This window comes from Physeter macrocephalus, chromosome 18 (genome assembly GCF_002837175.3).
Source record: "Physeter macrocephalus isolate SW-GA chromosome 18, ASM283717v5, whole genome shotgun sequence".
NCBI classification, from domain to species: Eukaryota; Metazoa; Chordata; class Mammalia; order Artiodactyla; family Physeteridae; genus Physeter; species Physeter macrocephalus.
In genome coordinates, this window is record NC_041231.1 from 84,905,912 (window position 1) to 84,920,016 (window position 14,105).

A 14,105-nucleotide genomic window follows, 5' to 3' on the forward strand; every position below is an offset into this window, starting at 1 on the left:
TGCCCCCGAGTGGGCAGCGGGCGCCGGCGCCCCAGGAACACGCGCGAGGGGCACGAGGGGCCGTCCACCGGGCTGGGGGGCAGTGGGTGCTGGAGGGGTTGGTGCCCGGGGTCCCCGCGGCCTGGGGGACAAAGGGGGAGAGGCGCGTGCAGCCGGGAGGAGGGGGCGGGGCCGGGGTGCGGAGGCCCCGCCCCCTCCCCCTCCTCTCTTCTCGGCCCCTGAGATGCGGGGTCTACCGAGAGGGAGGGGGCTGATGCGGGCCCGGGGGAGGGGTCGTGCGGCCCCTCCGGGCAGCCGTGGCCGCGGAAGGGGGGGGCCCCATAGAGGAAGAGGTAGGCCCCGGAGCCTCCTGTCTCTTCCTAGGGCTCAGGCGTCCTGGGCCCCTCAACTTACTACGGGACTGACCAGCTCTCCTATCCCTTGTGTCCCCTCCCAGGGGGAGGCCCCCGCTGAGATGGGGGCGCTGGTGCTGGAGAAGGAGCCCAGAGGAGCCACCGAGAGAGGTGAGTGCAGCAGAAACAGGCCCAGTTGGACCTTCACCTCCCCCAACACAGGATCTCTTGAGCCCTTAGCCCTGAACTTTTTCTCTTCCATTACAGTTCATGGCTCTTTGGGGGACACCCCTCGTAGTGAGGAGATCCTGCCCAAGGCCAACCCCGACTCCCTGGAGACTGCTGGCCCCTCATCCCCAGCCTCTGTCACGGTCACCGTCGGCGATGAGGGGGCTGACACCCCTGTAGGGGCCACACCACTCATTGGGGATGAACCCGAGAATCTCGAGGGAGATGGGGACCTTCATGGGGGCCGCATCCTGATGGGTGAGAGGCCAGGGAGCCTGGGGGTGAGGTGGGGCATTTTCTGACCTTGCCTTCCCTCTTATCTTGTCTCCTGCCTGCTTGCCTGTGTTTTTCAGGCCATGCCACGAAGTCATTCCCGTCTTCCCCCAGTAAGGGGGGTGCTTGTCCCAGCCGAGCCAAGATGTCAATGACAGGGGCCGGAAAATCACCCCCATCAGTCCAGAGTTTGGCTATGAGGCTGCTGAGTATGCCGGGGGCCCAGGGGGCAACAGCAGCAGGGCCTGAACCCCCTCCGGCCACAGCCAGCCCGGAGGGGCAGCCCAAGGTCCATCGAGCCAGGAAAACCATGTCCAAACCAGGAAATGGACAGGTGAGGCTTAGGGGGAGGTTTGTGGATGTGGGAGAGACAGGGTAGTTAACCATAAATCTCCTGTGGGCTGCTTTTTTACAATTTATCTTCAGGTCTTATCCAGTCACTGCTCCACATATTTATTAAGGAACTACTGTGTGTCAGTTTCTCTACTGGGGCTTAATCTGGAACAGACAGGTTTCTATCTTCCTGAGGTTTACATTTTTAGGCAGAGGGGAGTAGAAGACACTAATGTTAAAGAGTTAATTATGTAGTTAATGTCTTAATTATTATGATAATGACTAGAGAAACTTCAAACCACTTTTTTTTCTACCTCAAAGCAGGCCCCAAGGGAACTTCTCCCTTCTTTGAAACTACCCCTGCTGTTTTAAAGGTTTTACTATGAATCTCTACAGGGAAGGAGCTGAGGGCCACAGAAATGTCCGAGGAGGGAAATGACAAGAGCCCCAGGATCTCAGAAGCTTTATGAGTGTTTTTAGGGCTCTTGGCATCAGTGTTAGATGTGGGATGTGCTTGACACAGTTCTTATTATTGGCACGGAACTTCAGATGGCATTTTTGAGGGTGTGGCTCACCACCCCACCCCCACCTGGGGCTTGGCTCTAAGCTAATCCAGAAAGAACCATAGATGCTCCCTGACCCTAAGTGTGCTCCCTCTCTGCCCCCAGCCCCCAGTCCCTGAGAAGCGGCCCCCTGAAGTGCAGCATTTCCGCATGAGTGATGACGTGCACTCGCTGGGGAAGGTGACCTCAGGTCAGTCCCACCCCCCACCTACCTGCGGCTTGCTATGGCCTGTGCTAAGGGTTTTAGAGTACGGGCCTCACTCCTTTCTCTCTCTCCTTCCAGATGTGGCCAAAAGGAGGAAGCTGAACTCAGGAGGTGGCCTGGTGAGCCCTGCAGGAGAGGCAGGGAACAGGGCCTGGGCCTCTCCACCTGGGGGGCTGCTCTGAGGGATCCTAGGAGCTGGGACTCCATCTCGCCCTCCAGGGAAATGGGGTGTTGGTGAGGGAGTGCCAGCAACTTCAATTTTTTTCTTTAAATCTTTTTCTAGTCAGAGGAGTTGGGCTCTGCACGGGGTTCGAGAGAAGTGACCCTGGAGAAGGGGGACCCCGGGTCCCTGGAGGAGTGGGAAACGGTGGTGGGGGATGACTTCAGCCTCTACTACGACTCCTACTCTGTGGATGAGCGGGTGGACTCTGACAGCAAGGTGAGAGGGAGCCAGCCGTCCTCCTGGCCAGCGCTCCCCCACGTCCAGGGCTCGCTCTCCAGTCTTTCCTGCCCCACTTTCTTCTCTCTTTCCTTTCCTGAACACCCACTAACTCACTGCCCCATACTGTCTGTAACTTACTTCCAGTGTGTGCTCTACCCCATACCATCCCCTTGCCCCCCTCCACAGTGATAATCACCGTCCTGGACTTCGGGTTTAACATCCCATTTTATGGTTTATCTGTTGTTTGTTTGCTTGTTTATTCCTTTGCTCCTTGTTTGGTTTTATTTCACACATACGTTTGTCCATGCAGCATAATGCTTCGTCCTGCCTGTTTTGCTTTTCATTCGTTTTATCGTGGAAACTTTCAAATATACACAAAAGCGAGCCCCCAGGTAGCCATCACCCAGCTCCAAGGATTATCAATACACAGCTGATCTTGACTCATCTCTTCCTCCCCAACACCCACACTTACTGGATTATTTCAGAGCAAATCGCAGATACCATATCATTTTATCTAGAAATATTTCCACAAGTATTTCTAAACGTAAGACCTCTCTCTGTTTTTAAAAAATTTACAGATAATTATTTTTTTCCGCCGTGCGGTATGTGGGGATCATAGTTCCCCAGCCAGGGATCAAGCCCATGCCCCCTGCAGTGGAAGCGGGGAGCCCTTCCACTGGACCACCAGGGAAGTCCCTACAGATGATGCTTTAACACCATCACCTTGCTACCAGTCAGTCTTCACATTTTCTCGGTTGTTTCATAAATGAGTTTTCATCTGTCAGGTTTCAGTGAGGTCCACACATTGATTTGATTATTTGTCATAGGTCTCTCTTGATGTATAGGTTCCTTATTTAAAAAAAAAAAACAAAAAACTTGCCATTTATTTATTGAAGAAACCAAGTCGGTTATCCTACAGAATTCTTCACCTTAAGGAGTTGGCTGATTGGGTGGGAATTAACACATAACTCTCTGCCCAATGTTGCATCACATCAGGCGTGGAACATTTGGTCTTTTATTAGTGAAGTTAAGATCAGTGGATTCAGGAGATGTCAGCCTGACTTCATTATAGCGTTTCTAGTTTTTTTTGTTTTTTTTTTTTTAAATCTTTGGCTGTGTTGGGTCTTTGTTGCTGCGTGCGGGCTTTCTCTAGTTGCGGCGAGCGGGGGCTACGCTTTGTTGCGGTGCGCAGGCTTCTCATCGCGGAGGCTTCTCTTCTTGCAGAGCATGGACTCTAGGTGCACGGGCTTCAGTAGTTGTGGTACATGGGCTCAGTAGTTGTGGCTCGCGGGCTCTAGAGCACAGGCTCAGTAGTTGTGACGCACGGGCTTAGTTGCTCCGCAGCATGTGAGATCTTCCCGGACCAGGATTCGAACCCATGTCCCGTGCATTGGCAGGCAGATTCTTAACCACTGCGCCACCAGAGAAGCCCCTCAAATTAGTTTTTCATTTAGTGTTTTCAGTCTTGCCCCTTTGTGAACTTCCATCAAGAGTCTCATACTATACTAGAACGTATTCCTTTCTTTTCCTGTTTACTGTTGCCAAGATTCATCACGTTGCTGCCTGTCACCATAGCACCTTATTTTTTATTACGGTGTAATATGCTACACCCCCTCTCTGTATCCAACCCTTTCCTTCCTTTCCTGTCCACGCTCATTGTCACCAGGGAGCCATCCGTGGAGAATTGTTGTTTTCTCGATCCCGCCTCATTCTCTGAGGCCCGGGGCTCGGATGTGTCCTGCTCTGCCTCTCTCCCAAGTTCCCCCCAGCAGAGAGCTGTGGCCTGGGGGGGGTCACTGTTTCTTCAGCCCCACTTTGCCTCTCTTCCAGTCTGAGGTTGAAGCTCTGGCTGAACAACTGAGTGAGGAAGAGGAAGAGGAGGAGGAGGAAGAAGAGGAGGAGGAAGAGGAGGAGGAGGAAGAGGAAGAAGAAGAGGAAGATGAAGAGTCAGGCAATCAGTCTGACAGGGTAGAACTGGAGGCTGGCGTCCCCGGAGGAGTGGGGGCTTCGGGGACGGAGGTCTGAGTCCTCAAAGGAGGGGGCTGTGGGCTGGGGGCCAGGCTCTTTAACTCTCTTCCTCCTCCCCAGAGTGGTTCCAGTGGCCGGCGCAAAGCCAAAAAGAAATGGCGGAAGGACAGCCCGTGGGTGAAGCCATCACGGAAACGGCGGAAGCGGGAGCCTCCGAGGGCCAAGGAGCCACGAGGTAAGGAGGCTCCTCTGTTTTGGGGTCCCCTCCTCCAGCCCCCTCCCGGCCCCCAGAGATCATGCATGCACACACACGCTCAGCATGCACACCCGCATGTACCCCCGCATCCAGGCACCTGTGAGCTCGCACTCTCACTCTCTCTGTCTCTGTGTCAGGAGTGAATGGTGTGGGCTCCTCAGGCCCCAGTGAGTACATGGAGGTCCCTCTGGGGTCCCTGGAGCTGCCCAGCGAGGGGACCCTCTCTCCCAACCACGCTGGTAAATTGCCAATTGCCGGGATAGGGAGCCACTAGGGGGCGCCCTCGGGGCCGGAGGGAATGGGGAGGAGGGGAACCCCGCTGGAGCTGGGGTGTCCGTGGCCAGACTTTGGGGGTTCTGGAGCACGGAGGGAAAGTCAGGGCGGGGGTGAGAGGCCCCAGGAGGGGTCCCGGTGGGTGAGAGGCTGGGCCTCCCTCAGCTCCCTCTTTCCTCCATCCAAGGGGTGTCCAATGACACGTCTTCGCTGGAGACAGAGCGTGGGTTTGAGGAGTTGCCCCTCTGCAGCTGCCGCATGGAGGCACCCAAGATAGACCGCATCAGCGAGAGAGCGGGGCACAAGTGCATGGCCACGGAGAGTGTGGATGGAGAGGTGGGCCTCTGGGCTGGTAGGTGAGTTGCCAGGGCATCCAGCCCCAGAGCCCAGCCTCACCTCTTGTCACCCATCCTCACTGCGCACAGCTATCGGGCTGCAACGCTGCAATCCTCAAGCGGGAGACCATGAGACCGTCCAGCCGCGTGGCACTGATGGTGCTCTGTGAGACCCACCGCGCCCGCATGGTCAAACACCACTGCTGCCCAGGCTGTGGCTACTTCTGCACGGCGGTGAGTGACCAGTGGGACAGACAGGCAGCATGCCCCATGGGGGTAGGGGCTCCCAGAGCCTGGCCACATTGTTTTCCTGCCCCCAGGGCACCTTCCTGGAGTGTCACCCCGACTTCCGAGTGGCCCACCGCTTCCACAAGGCCTGTGTGTCCCAGCTGAACGGGATGGTCTTCTGTCCCCACTGTGGGGAGGACGCATCTGAGGCCCAGGAGGTGACCATCCCCCGGGGGGAAGGGGTGACCCCACCGGCTGGCACTGCAGCCCCTGCCCCCCCGCCCCTGGCCCAGGATGCCCCTGGGAGAGCGGACACTTCCCAGCCCAGGTACTGGCTTTGCCCTTCCCTTCTGTCTGCTCCCTGCCCCAGTCCCCGTCTCCCCTGAACATTCACACCTTCTCCCACAGTGCCCGGATGCGCGGACAGGGGGAGCCCCGGCGTCCACCCTGCGACCCCCTGGCTGACACCATCGACAGCTCGGGGCCCTCCCTAACCCTGCCCAATGGGGGCTGCCTCTCAGCTGTGGGTCTGCCACCTGGCCCAGGCCGGGAGGCCCTGGAAAAGGCCCTGGTCATCCAGGAGTCAGAGAGGTGAGTAGGGGTTGCCCTCGGGCACAGCAGCTAGGACTGCGGCTGGAAGTGTGGAGCTGCAGGTGTGGGGACCGATGCTTGAATCTGGGGAGCCAACCCCCTCTCCCTCACTCACCATGGCAGGCGGAAGAAACTCCGTTTCCACCCCCGGCAGCTGTACCTGTCCGTGAAGCAAGGGGAGCTGCAGAAGGTGATCCTGATGCTGTGTGAGTATTCCACTCCTTCGTTCAGCAAACCCTGCCTGAGCATCGATTATGTACCAGTCACTGGACTCGGGGCCAGGAGGGCAGCAATGAGGGACGTCGTCCTTGCCCTGAAGGACTTAGTGTGGTGGGGGAATAACCCGTGATGATGGGGACTGGGGACCGTTCTGAGTGCTTATGCACGTTCACTCACTGAAATCTTCCCAGCGGAGGCCCAGAGAGGTTAACTACCTTGCCCAGTACACAGCAGTACTAAGGGGCAGGGGCAGGGCCATTTGCACTCAGGCAGAGCTGGTGCTCATAACTTCTTACTCTGATCAGTGCCGTGCTGCAGTGGAGGTGAGCACAAAGAAGGCCCAGGAGGGGCGCCTGACTCAGGTTGGGGCCCTGAGAAGCCTTCCTGGAGGAGGTGCCACCCGCCCCCTAGCTTGCTTACCACCTGTCCCTCCCTCTCCCGGTGTGGTGGGCCCTCCCCGCAGTGGACAACCTGGACCCCAACTTCCAGAGCGACCAGCAGAGCAAGCGCACGCCCCTGCACGCGGCTGCCCAGAAGGGCTCTGTGGAGATCTGCCATGTACTGCTGCAGGTCAGCGTGGGCCCAGCCCTAGGATCCCCTCCCCTGCCCAGCCCCTCCCTGGTGCCAGCCCGCGTGCCCCCTCCTTGCAGGCTGGAGCGAACATCAATGCTGTGGACAAGCAGCAGCGGACGCCGCTGATGGAGGCCGTGGTGAACAACCACCTGGAGGTCGCTCGCTACATGGTGCAGCGCGGGGGCTGCGTCTACAGCAAGGTGCGCGGCCGGGCAGGCCGGGGCCGGGGCTCAGGGCCCAGGCTCGAGGTGCCAGCCAGCCGGCTCATCTGCCTGCATCGCCCTCAGGAGGAAGACGGCTCCACCTGCCTCCACCACGCAGCCAAAATTGGGAATCTGGAGATGGTCAGCCTGCTGCTCAGCACGGGACAGGTGGACGTCAACGCCCAGGTCAGTGGCCGGGCTTCTGGCCCAGCCCCCTGGGGTCCTTGCCTCAGCCTCAGGCTTTAGGTCCCCTTTCTCCCTCATCGGACCTCTGACCCTTTCCCTGCATTTCACACTGTTCCAGTCTGTCCCCATCTCTTTTTCCCTCTTCATTTGTATTTTTCTTCATTCTCTTCTGTTTCTTTCTTTTTTCTCTTTATCAGTTTTCAAAATGAGTTGTGGCCTTAATCTCTGGAACTGTCCAGTGAGATTCCTTACTAACTCAGTTTTTCACGTGTCGGAGGTGTTTTAGTCTGTGTCATTCTTCTTGATCTTTGGGTTTTTTTATATCATTAATTTTTATTGGAGTATAGTTGCTTTACAATGTTGTGTTAGTTTCTACTGTACAGCAAAATGAATCAGCTATACATACACATATATCCCGTCTTTTTTGGATTTCCTTCCCATTTAGGTCACCACAGTGTGTTAGGTAGAGTTCCCTGTGCTATGCAGTAAGTCTTCATTAGTTGTCTATTTTATACATAGTATCAATAGCGTGTAGGTGTCAGTCCCAATCTCCCAGTTCCTCCCACCCTCCCTTTGGTATCCACATGTTTGTTCTCTACGTCTGTGTCTCTATTTCTGCTTTGCAAATATCACCTATACCATTTTTGTAGGTTCCACATATATGCGTTAATAGACGATGCTTGTTTTTCTCTTTCTGATTTCCTCCACTCTGTATGACACTCTCTAGGTCCATCCATGTCTCTACAAATGACCCAATTTTGTTCCTTTTTATGGCTGAGTAATATTCCATTGTATATATGTGCCACATCTTCTTTATCTATTTCTCTGTTCATGGACACTTAGGTTGCTTCCTTGTCCTGGCTGTTGTAAATAGTGCTGCGGTGAACATTGGGGTGCTCTTCTTGATCTTCGAATTGTTCTGTCCTTTGTCCAGAAGAAGCCCCTTGCCATAGGCTCCTGTGGCTTCTGAAATGACCCAGTGGCCTTTGAGAGCATCCTTTTCAGCACCTATCCTGCCCCAGACTCAGGATCTACCATTTCTCTAAGAAACTCTGGTTTCTTTAAATGGGAAATATTTTTTAGAGACTACAGTCTGTGTACCTAGGGGTGGTCATTGTTGTTGGGTCCCTGCTTCTAGGACTTTTGAGTGGGCAGATCGAGGAAATATGTATTTTGTATTTTTTATTTTAATTTTTTATTTTAATTTTTTAAAAATTCATTTATTTATTTATGTATTTGTTTATTGGCTGCGTTGGGTCTTCGTTGCTGCACGCGGGCTTTCTCTAGTTGCGGCGAGTGGGGCCTACTCTTCGTTGCGGTATGCGGGCTTCTCATCACGGTGCCTTCTCTTTGTTGTGGAGCACGGGCTCTAGGCGCGCGGGTTGCAGTAGTTGTGGCACGTGGGCTCAGTAGTTGTGGCTCGCGGGCTCTAGAGCACAGGCTCAGTAGTTGTGGCGCACGGGCTTAGTTGCTCCGTGGCATGTGGGATCTTCCCGGACCAGGGCTCGAACCTGTGTCCCCTGCGTTGGCAGGCGGATTCTTAACCACTGCGCCACCAGGGAAGTCCCAAGGAAATACATACTTTTTAAAAAGAGAAAAATCACTTCGTGGCCTTGAGCAACGGACACTTACTAGTCCCATTTTATAAACGAGGAAACTGAGACCCAGAGCTGTTAAATGACCTGCTCAGGGTTCCACAGCCTGTGAGTGGTGGAGCTGGGACTCTGAGCGTGAGTCTAGCTCCAGAGCCTGTGCTCTTGACCCCATCTGTTTGGGTGAGCAGGGCTGGAGCCGCCTCTCCACCCTCCTCCTTCCCTCCCCACCCACAGGACAGTGGGGGGTGGACGCCCATCATCTGGGCCGCAGAGCACAAGCACATCGAGGTGATCCGCATGCTGCTGACACGGGGCGCCGACGTCACCCTCACAGACAACGTGAGAGTTCGGTCGGGATGCGGGAGGTGGGTTCAGCCCCCCCGCCCCTGAGCAAGGTGCCGGCTGGGTTCAGACCTCTCCCCCTGCCACCTCCACAGGAGGAGAACATCTGCCTGCACTGGGCCTCCTTCACCGGCAGCGCCGCCATCGCAGAGGTTCTCCTGAACGCCCGCTGCGACCTCCATGCTGTCAACTACCACGGGGACACGCCCCTACACATTGCAGCCCGGGAGAGCTACCACGACTGTGTGCTGTGAGCCTCCACCCCTCCACCACCTGGACACTCCTCTGCCCCCTCTCACAGCCCCGGACCCCACAGGCTTCCCGTCCCCTCCCAGGTTGTTCCTGTCACGCGGGGCAAACCCTGAGCTGCGGAACAAGGAGGGGGACACGGCGTGGGACCTGACCCCTGAGCGCTCTGACGTGTGGTTTGCACTCCAGCTCAACCGCAAGCTGCGGCTCGGGGTGGGAAATCGGGCCATCCGCACTGAGAAGATCATCTGCCGGTGAGCCTGGGCGCTCTCTTTACCCAGAGCGACGTCCGCCCCCTGCCCCGGCCCCTAGAATCCTCTGAGTCCCCAAAACCACCTCTGTCCCCCGTCCGCCCGCCACACGCACACGTCAGCTAGATACACCGAATAAAAATAGACAACGTCCAGCTGAATTAGAATTTCAGGTGAACGGTGCATACTTCTTTAACGTTAGGAGTGTCCCACGCAGTATTTGGGACATACCTGTACTAAAAAAATTGTTTCCTGATACTCTGAAATTCAGATTTCACTGAGTGTCCTGCCTTTTATCTGGGAACCTTACTCCCCACGCCCCAGTGAACCCCCAGAACCACCCTCTTCCCTCACCCGGCCCTCTCCCCACCTAGGGGAGTCCTCACCCCATGCTCCAGCCACCCAGCTCCATCTCCCCTCCTGCCAGGGACGTGGCTCGGGGCTATGAGAACGTGCCCATTCCCTGTGTCAACGGTGTGGATGGGGAGCCCTGCCCCGAGGATTACAAGTACATCTCGGAGAACTGCGAGACGTCCACCATGAACATCGACCGCAACATCACCCACCTACAGGTGAGTGCAGGGCCCTGGGCCCTCCTCCCAAAGGGACACCCGGAGCCACCAAGTACAGCTGGGCACACTGTGGGCCAATGAGGGCGCCTGGCCAAGGTGGTGGGGCTGAAAGGGAGCTCCGGTGTGGGCTTGCATCCACCTAGGGAGGGGGTCCTTTTTCTAGGACACGTGAAGGTATCACATGGGCTCATGGTGGCCCTAGAGACACCCCCATCAGCAACATCTTGATTCCCCCTCATCCCGGGACCATCACCATCACTGTCCTACAATGTGGACCCTAGAGAAAGGACAGCAGTTGTGGGGCAGGGAGCACTGGAAGCTGAGGGGCCAAGGCCGATTCTGGGGGGTGAGCTGACCCTACCTCCCGCCCCAGCACTGCACGTGCGTGGATGACTGCTCCAGCTCCAACTGCCTGTGTGGCCAGCTCAGCATTCGCTGCTGGTATGACAAGGTACGTGCCCTCGCCCTGGCCGCACACACACTCTTGCACTCCTTTGGGGGAGCTGGCCTCTGACACCAACTCCCTGGGACCTTGTCCCTCACCTTCCACCCTGTCGGGGAAGCAGCAAAGAGGGCAAGGCGAGACCTGGGGTTCCTAGGATGTTGCCAGGACAGAGAGGGGCCTGGCCCAGGTATATGCAAACCCAGGGCAATGGCTGTGTGTTTCCTGTTGGATAAACTAAGAGCATACATGGCCTCCCCCAGCCTGTCCTCCCTGTGTCTGGGTTGGGGTCAGCAGTGGATTTTTCTGTGAAGTCTTGGGAGTCCTGGGCAGCTGAGGTAGACACCACACAGAAACCACTGTTCTCCCCTCCTTCAACCCCAGGACGGGCGGCTGCTCCAGGAATTTAACAAGATCGAGCCGCCGCTGATTTTTGAGTGTAACCAGGCGTGCTCCTGCTGGAGAAACTGCAAGAACCGGGTAGTGCAGAGTGGCATCAAGTGAGGCCCAGCCCCTCAGCTCCCCTCACTCCCCTTTCTCCCTTCTCTCCCTCGGGGCGCTTCCAGGTCACACCACTGAATATCACCCTCTCTCCCACCCCCAGGGTGCGACTGCAGCTCTACCGAACAGCCAAGATGGGCTGGGGGGTCCGAGCCCTGCAGACCATTCCCCAGGGGACTTTCATTTGCGAGTGAGTGGTGGGGAGGGGGTACTTAGGCTCCTGGGGGCGTGGGGCTGGATGCAGGGCCACGGCTGACTCCCAGGCATCCCTCTTTGCCCTCCTCCCTGATGGGTCCCAGCTCTTCATGCTGCCCCCACTCTGGCCAGCCTCCTCTGACCCCCACCCCCAAGCCTCTGCTCTGGCCAGACCGCCGTGCCTGCGTCTTTCCCTCCCCTTCGGTGTATTTCCGAGCTTCCCACAGTTGGGAAAAGCCCCAGTTTTACAGACAGACAGAGCTGGGTGTCCTTGGCCAAGTTCACAACCTCTTTGAGCCTCATTTTTCTTGTCTGCAAAATGGAGGTGATAACAGCTACCTTTCTGTCCACCTCATCAGGGGCCTCAGGCCTCTCCATCCATCAATTCTTTCTCTTCCCAGTATCCGTTACCTTTTCCTGTCCCCTGGCTTTTACTCCATGGCCTTCAAATGTAATCTAGGTCTCCTTTGGCCTTAAAAAAAAGAAGAAGAAAAAAAGTCATCCAGCCCCAATTGCCTATTTAAGAGACCACTCATTTTTCCTCCATCATGTCATCTCTCAATTTGACTGAGACAAGCGACCCCTTCCTCCTGGGCCTCAGGTTTCCCATCATCCACTCACTGCTCATCCCTGTCCAGATCTGCCTTTACCCTCACCCCTCTGCTGATGCAGCCTCTCAGCAGTCCCACTCCCTGACCCGTGTGTCTCAGTCCTCATTCTCCTGGCATCTGCCACACCCCTTAGCTCTGGCTCCCACGACACCGTCCTCACCTGCGACCCATCCATTCTTCCTCTTCACCAGCTCCTCTCCCTCTACTTTCCAAACGTGGGTGTGCTCACCCCCAGTTCTTCACAGCTCCTGTGGCTCCGTCCCTTCCTGCCGTCCTCACCCCTCTCCTGTCCTCAGCCCAGCATCGCCCCCACCTGCTGGGTGATCCCGAGTCCACAGACCCCCATGTCTACGCCTGAACAGATTTCCCCACCCAGGCCGACCGCCCACAGATACTGATCCCTTCACCCCAGAGGCTTGGCGCCGCCATGCTCACCCGAGTCATCCTCTGGTGCGGCTCGAGCCCCTCCCTCTAACTTCCCCACCACTGCTTCTCCAGCTCATCCCTGGCCCCACTCAGTCGGTCCTGCCTGTTGATCTAACTGGTGGGACCCCAGCTGGCGGGAGTGTGTCCTGTGTGTACCCTCAGGGGCCTGTGTCCCCAGGTTCCTCCTCCTGATCCCCCTTCTGGGTGGAGGCCACCCACGCCCTCCCTCCCAGATGATGTCTGCTATCCTTGGGGGCCCACCGTGCCTTGGGTCGCCCACCCCAGCCCCAGCTGTGTTGATCTGTGAGAGTCACAGACGGCTGACAAACAGTGGAAGAGGAATCCTGGGGCTGTGAGGAGAGACAGGGCCTGGAGCCTGCTCCCCGTAACCCCTGCTCGCCTCCAGAACCACCACTTCCTGCCCAACAGATATGTTGGCGAGCTGATCTCTGATGCTGAGGCTGATGTGAGAGAGGATGATTCATATCTCTTCGACTTAGACAACAAGGTGGGCAGGAGATCCCCCTGCCGCCCTCCTCTCAGTCAGCAGATGGAAACCTGAGGAGGGGGTGCTGGGTGGTCAGGGGGGTGGGGAGGTTGGCCCAGCCAGCAGGGTGGTGGTAGATGTGATGAACGACGCCCTCCCATCAGGATGGAGAGGTGTACTGCATCGACGCCCGTTACTACGGCAACATCAGCCGCTTCATCAACCACTTGTGTGACCCCAACATCATCCCCGTCCGGGTCTTCATGCTGCACCAAGACCTGCGGTTTCCACGCATTGCCTTCTTCAGCTCCCGAGACATCCGGGCCGGGGAGGAACTGGGGTGAGGCGTCCTGAGGCTTGGCCAGGGTGTGGGAGATGCAGCAAGCCCAGGACCAAAAGCGGACAGCTGGCGAGTGCCTGGTTTCCAGGCATGGATTAGAGCAGAGCTTGTCCGATGTCACTGTAAACAGAGTCCTGAGCCTCACAGATTCTGAGTTAGTAGGTTTGGGATGGGGCCTGAAGAATCTTCACTTCTAACAAGCTACCAGCAGTGCTGGTATTGCAGGTGCATGAGAACAGAGGAGGGCTTAGAGCCCATCCAAAGATGGGGGTGGGTGCTTTGGAGTGGGTCTGGGTCCCACAGACCTCTTGTGCTTCTCTGACAGGTTTGACTATGGTGACCGCTTCTGGGACATCAAAAGCAAATATTTCACCTGCCAGTGTGGCTCTGAGAAGTGCAAGCACTCAGCTGAGGCCATTGCCCTGGAGCAGAGCCGCCTGGCCCGCCTGGATCCGCACCCCGAGCTGCTGCCTGAGCTCGGCTCCCTGCCCCCCGTCAACCCCTGAGAGAGGACCACAACCCCCACCCCAAACCCTGGACAGCCACCTCCGCCACTTGGCTGCCCACACCTGGGGGTGCTACCGTCTCCTCTCCCCCTACCCCTTCGCACATTCCTCAGTTAGATCCCAGCCAGGCCCTGGAGGTCTGACAGCCCCTCTCTCCCAGAGCTGGTTCCTCCCTGGGAGGGTGACTTCAGGGCTGGCCACACCCCTGTTCCCCACCCTCAGCTGAAGTCTAATGAATTGAAATTGGGCCGCTGTGCTAACCGGTTTCCTTTGTTCTCAATAAATGTTGGGTTTATAATAAACTGGGTGATTGTTGGCGGAAAAGCACACACAGCCAGAGGGAATGTGGGTCCAAGGGGCAGAAAGAGGATGAGAAGCAG

At 56.8% G+C, this 14,105-nt stretch overlaps 1 protein-coding gene across 12 annotated transcripts in view; it reads left to right on the top strand.

Annotated features, from left to right (window-relative positions):
* Window positions 1-14,027, top strand: part of EHMT2 (euchromatic histone lysine methyltransferase 2) — a 14,991-nt gene extending 964 nt beyond the window's left edge. Inside the window, exons 2-28 of one of the 12 annotated variants that reach the window (XM_007110101.2) lie at window positions 437-503; window positions 600-818; window positions 914-1,167; window positions 1,835-1,919; window positions 2,013-2,053; window positions 2,218-2,373; window positions 4,207-4,344; window positions 4,465-4,579; window positions 4,738-4,839; window positions 5,061-5,209; window positions 5,299-5,442; window positions 5,529-5,764; window positions 5,845-6,027; window positions 6,151-6,233; window positions 6,710-6,816; window positions 6,897-7,019; window positions 7,107-7,208; window positions 9,038-9,142; window positions 9,241-9,395; window positions 9,481-9,648; window positions 10,073-10,217; window positions 10,591-10,668; window positions 11,044-11,159; window positions 11,264-11,350; window positions 12,822-12,900; window positions 13,044-13,219; window positions 13,545-14,027. In XM_007110101.2, the coding sequence (XP_007110163.1) occupies window positions 437-503; window positions 600-818; window positions 914-1,167; window positions 1,835-1,919; window positions 2,013-2,053; window positions 2,218-2,373; window positions 4,207-4,344; window positions 4,465-4,579; window positions 4,738-4,839; window positions 5,061-5,209; window positions 5,299-5,442; window positions 5,529-5,764; window positions 5,845-6,027; window positions 6,151-6,233; window positions 6,710-6,816; window positions 6,897-7,019; window positions 7,107-7,208; window positions 9,038-9,142; window positions 9,241-9,395; window positions 9,481-9,648; window positions 10,073-10,217; window positions 10,591-10,668; window positions 11,044-11,159; window positions 11,264-11,350; window positions 12,822-12,900; window positions 13,044-13,219; window positions 13,545-13,725 (3,594 nt within the window). In that variant the 3' untranslated portion in view covers window positions 13,726-14,027. The other 11 variants (XM_007110099.2, XR_003676963.2, XM_028479445.2 and 8 more) reach the window with 11 other exon arrangements.
* The last annotated feature ends 78 nt before the right edge of the window (window positions 14,028-14,105 follow it).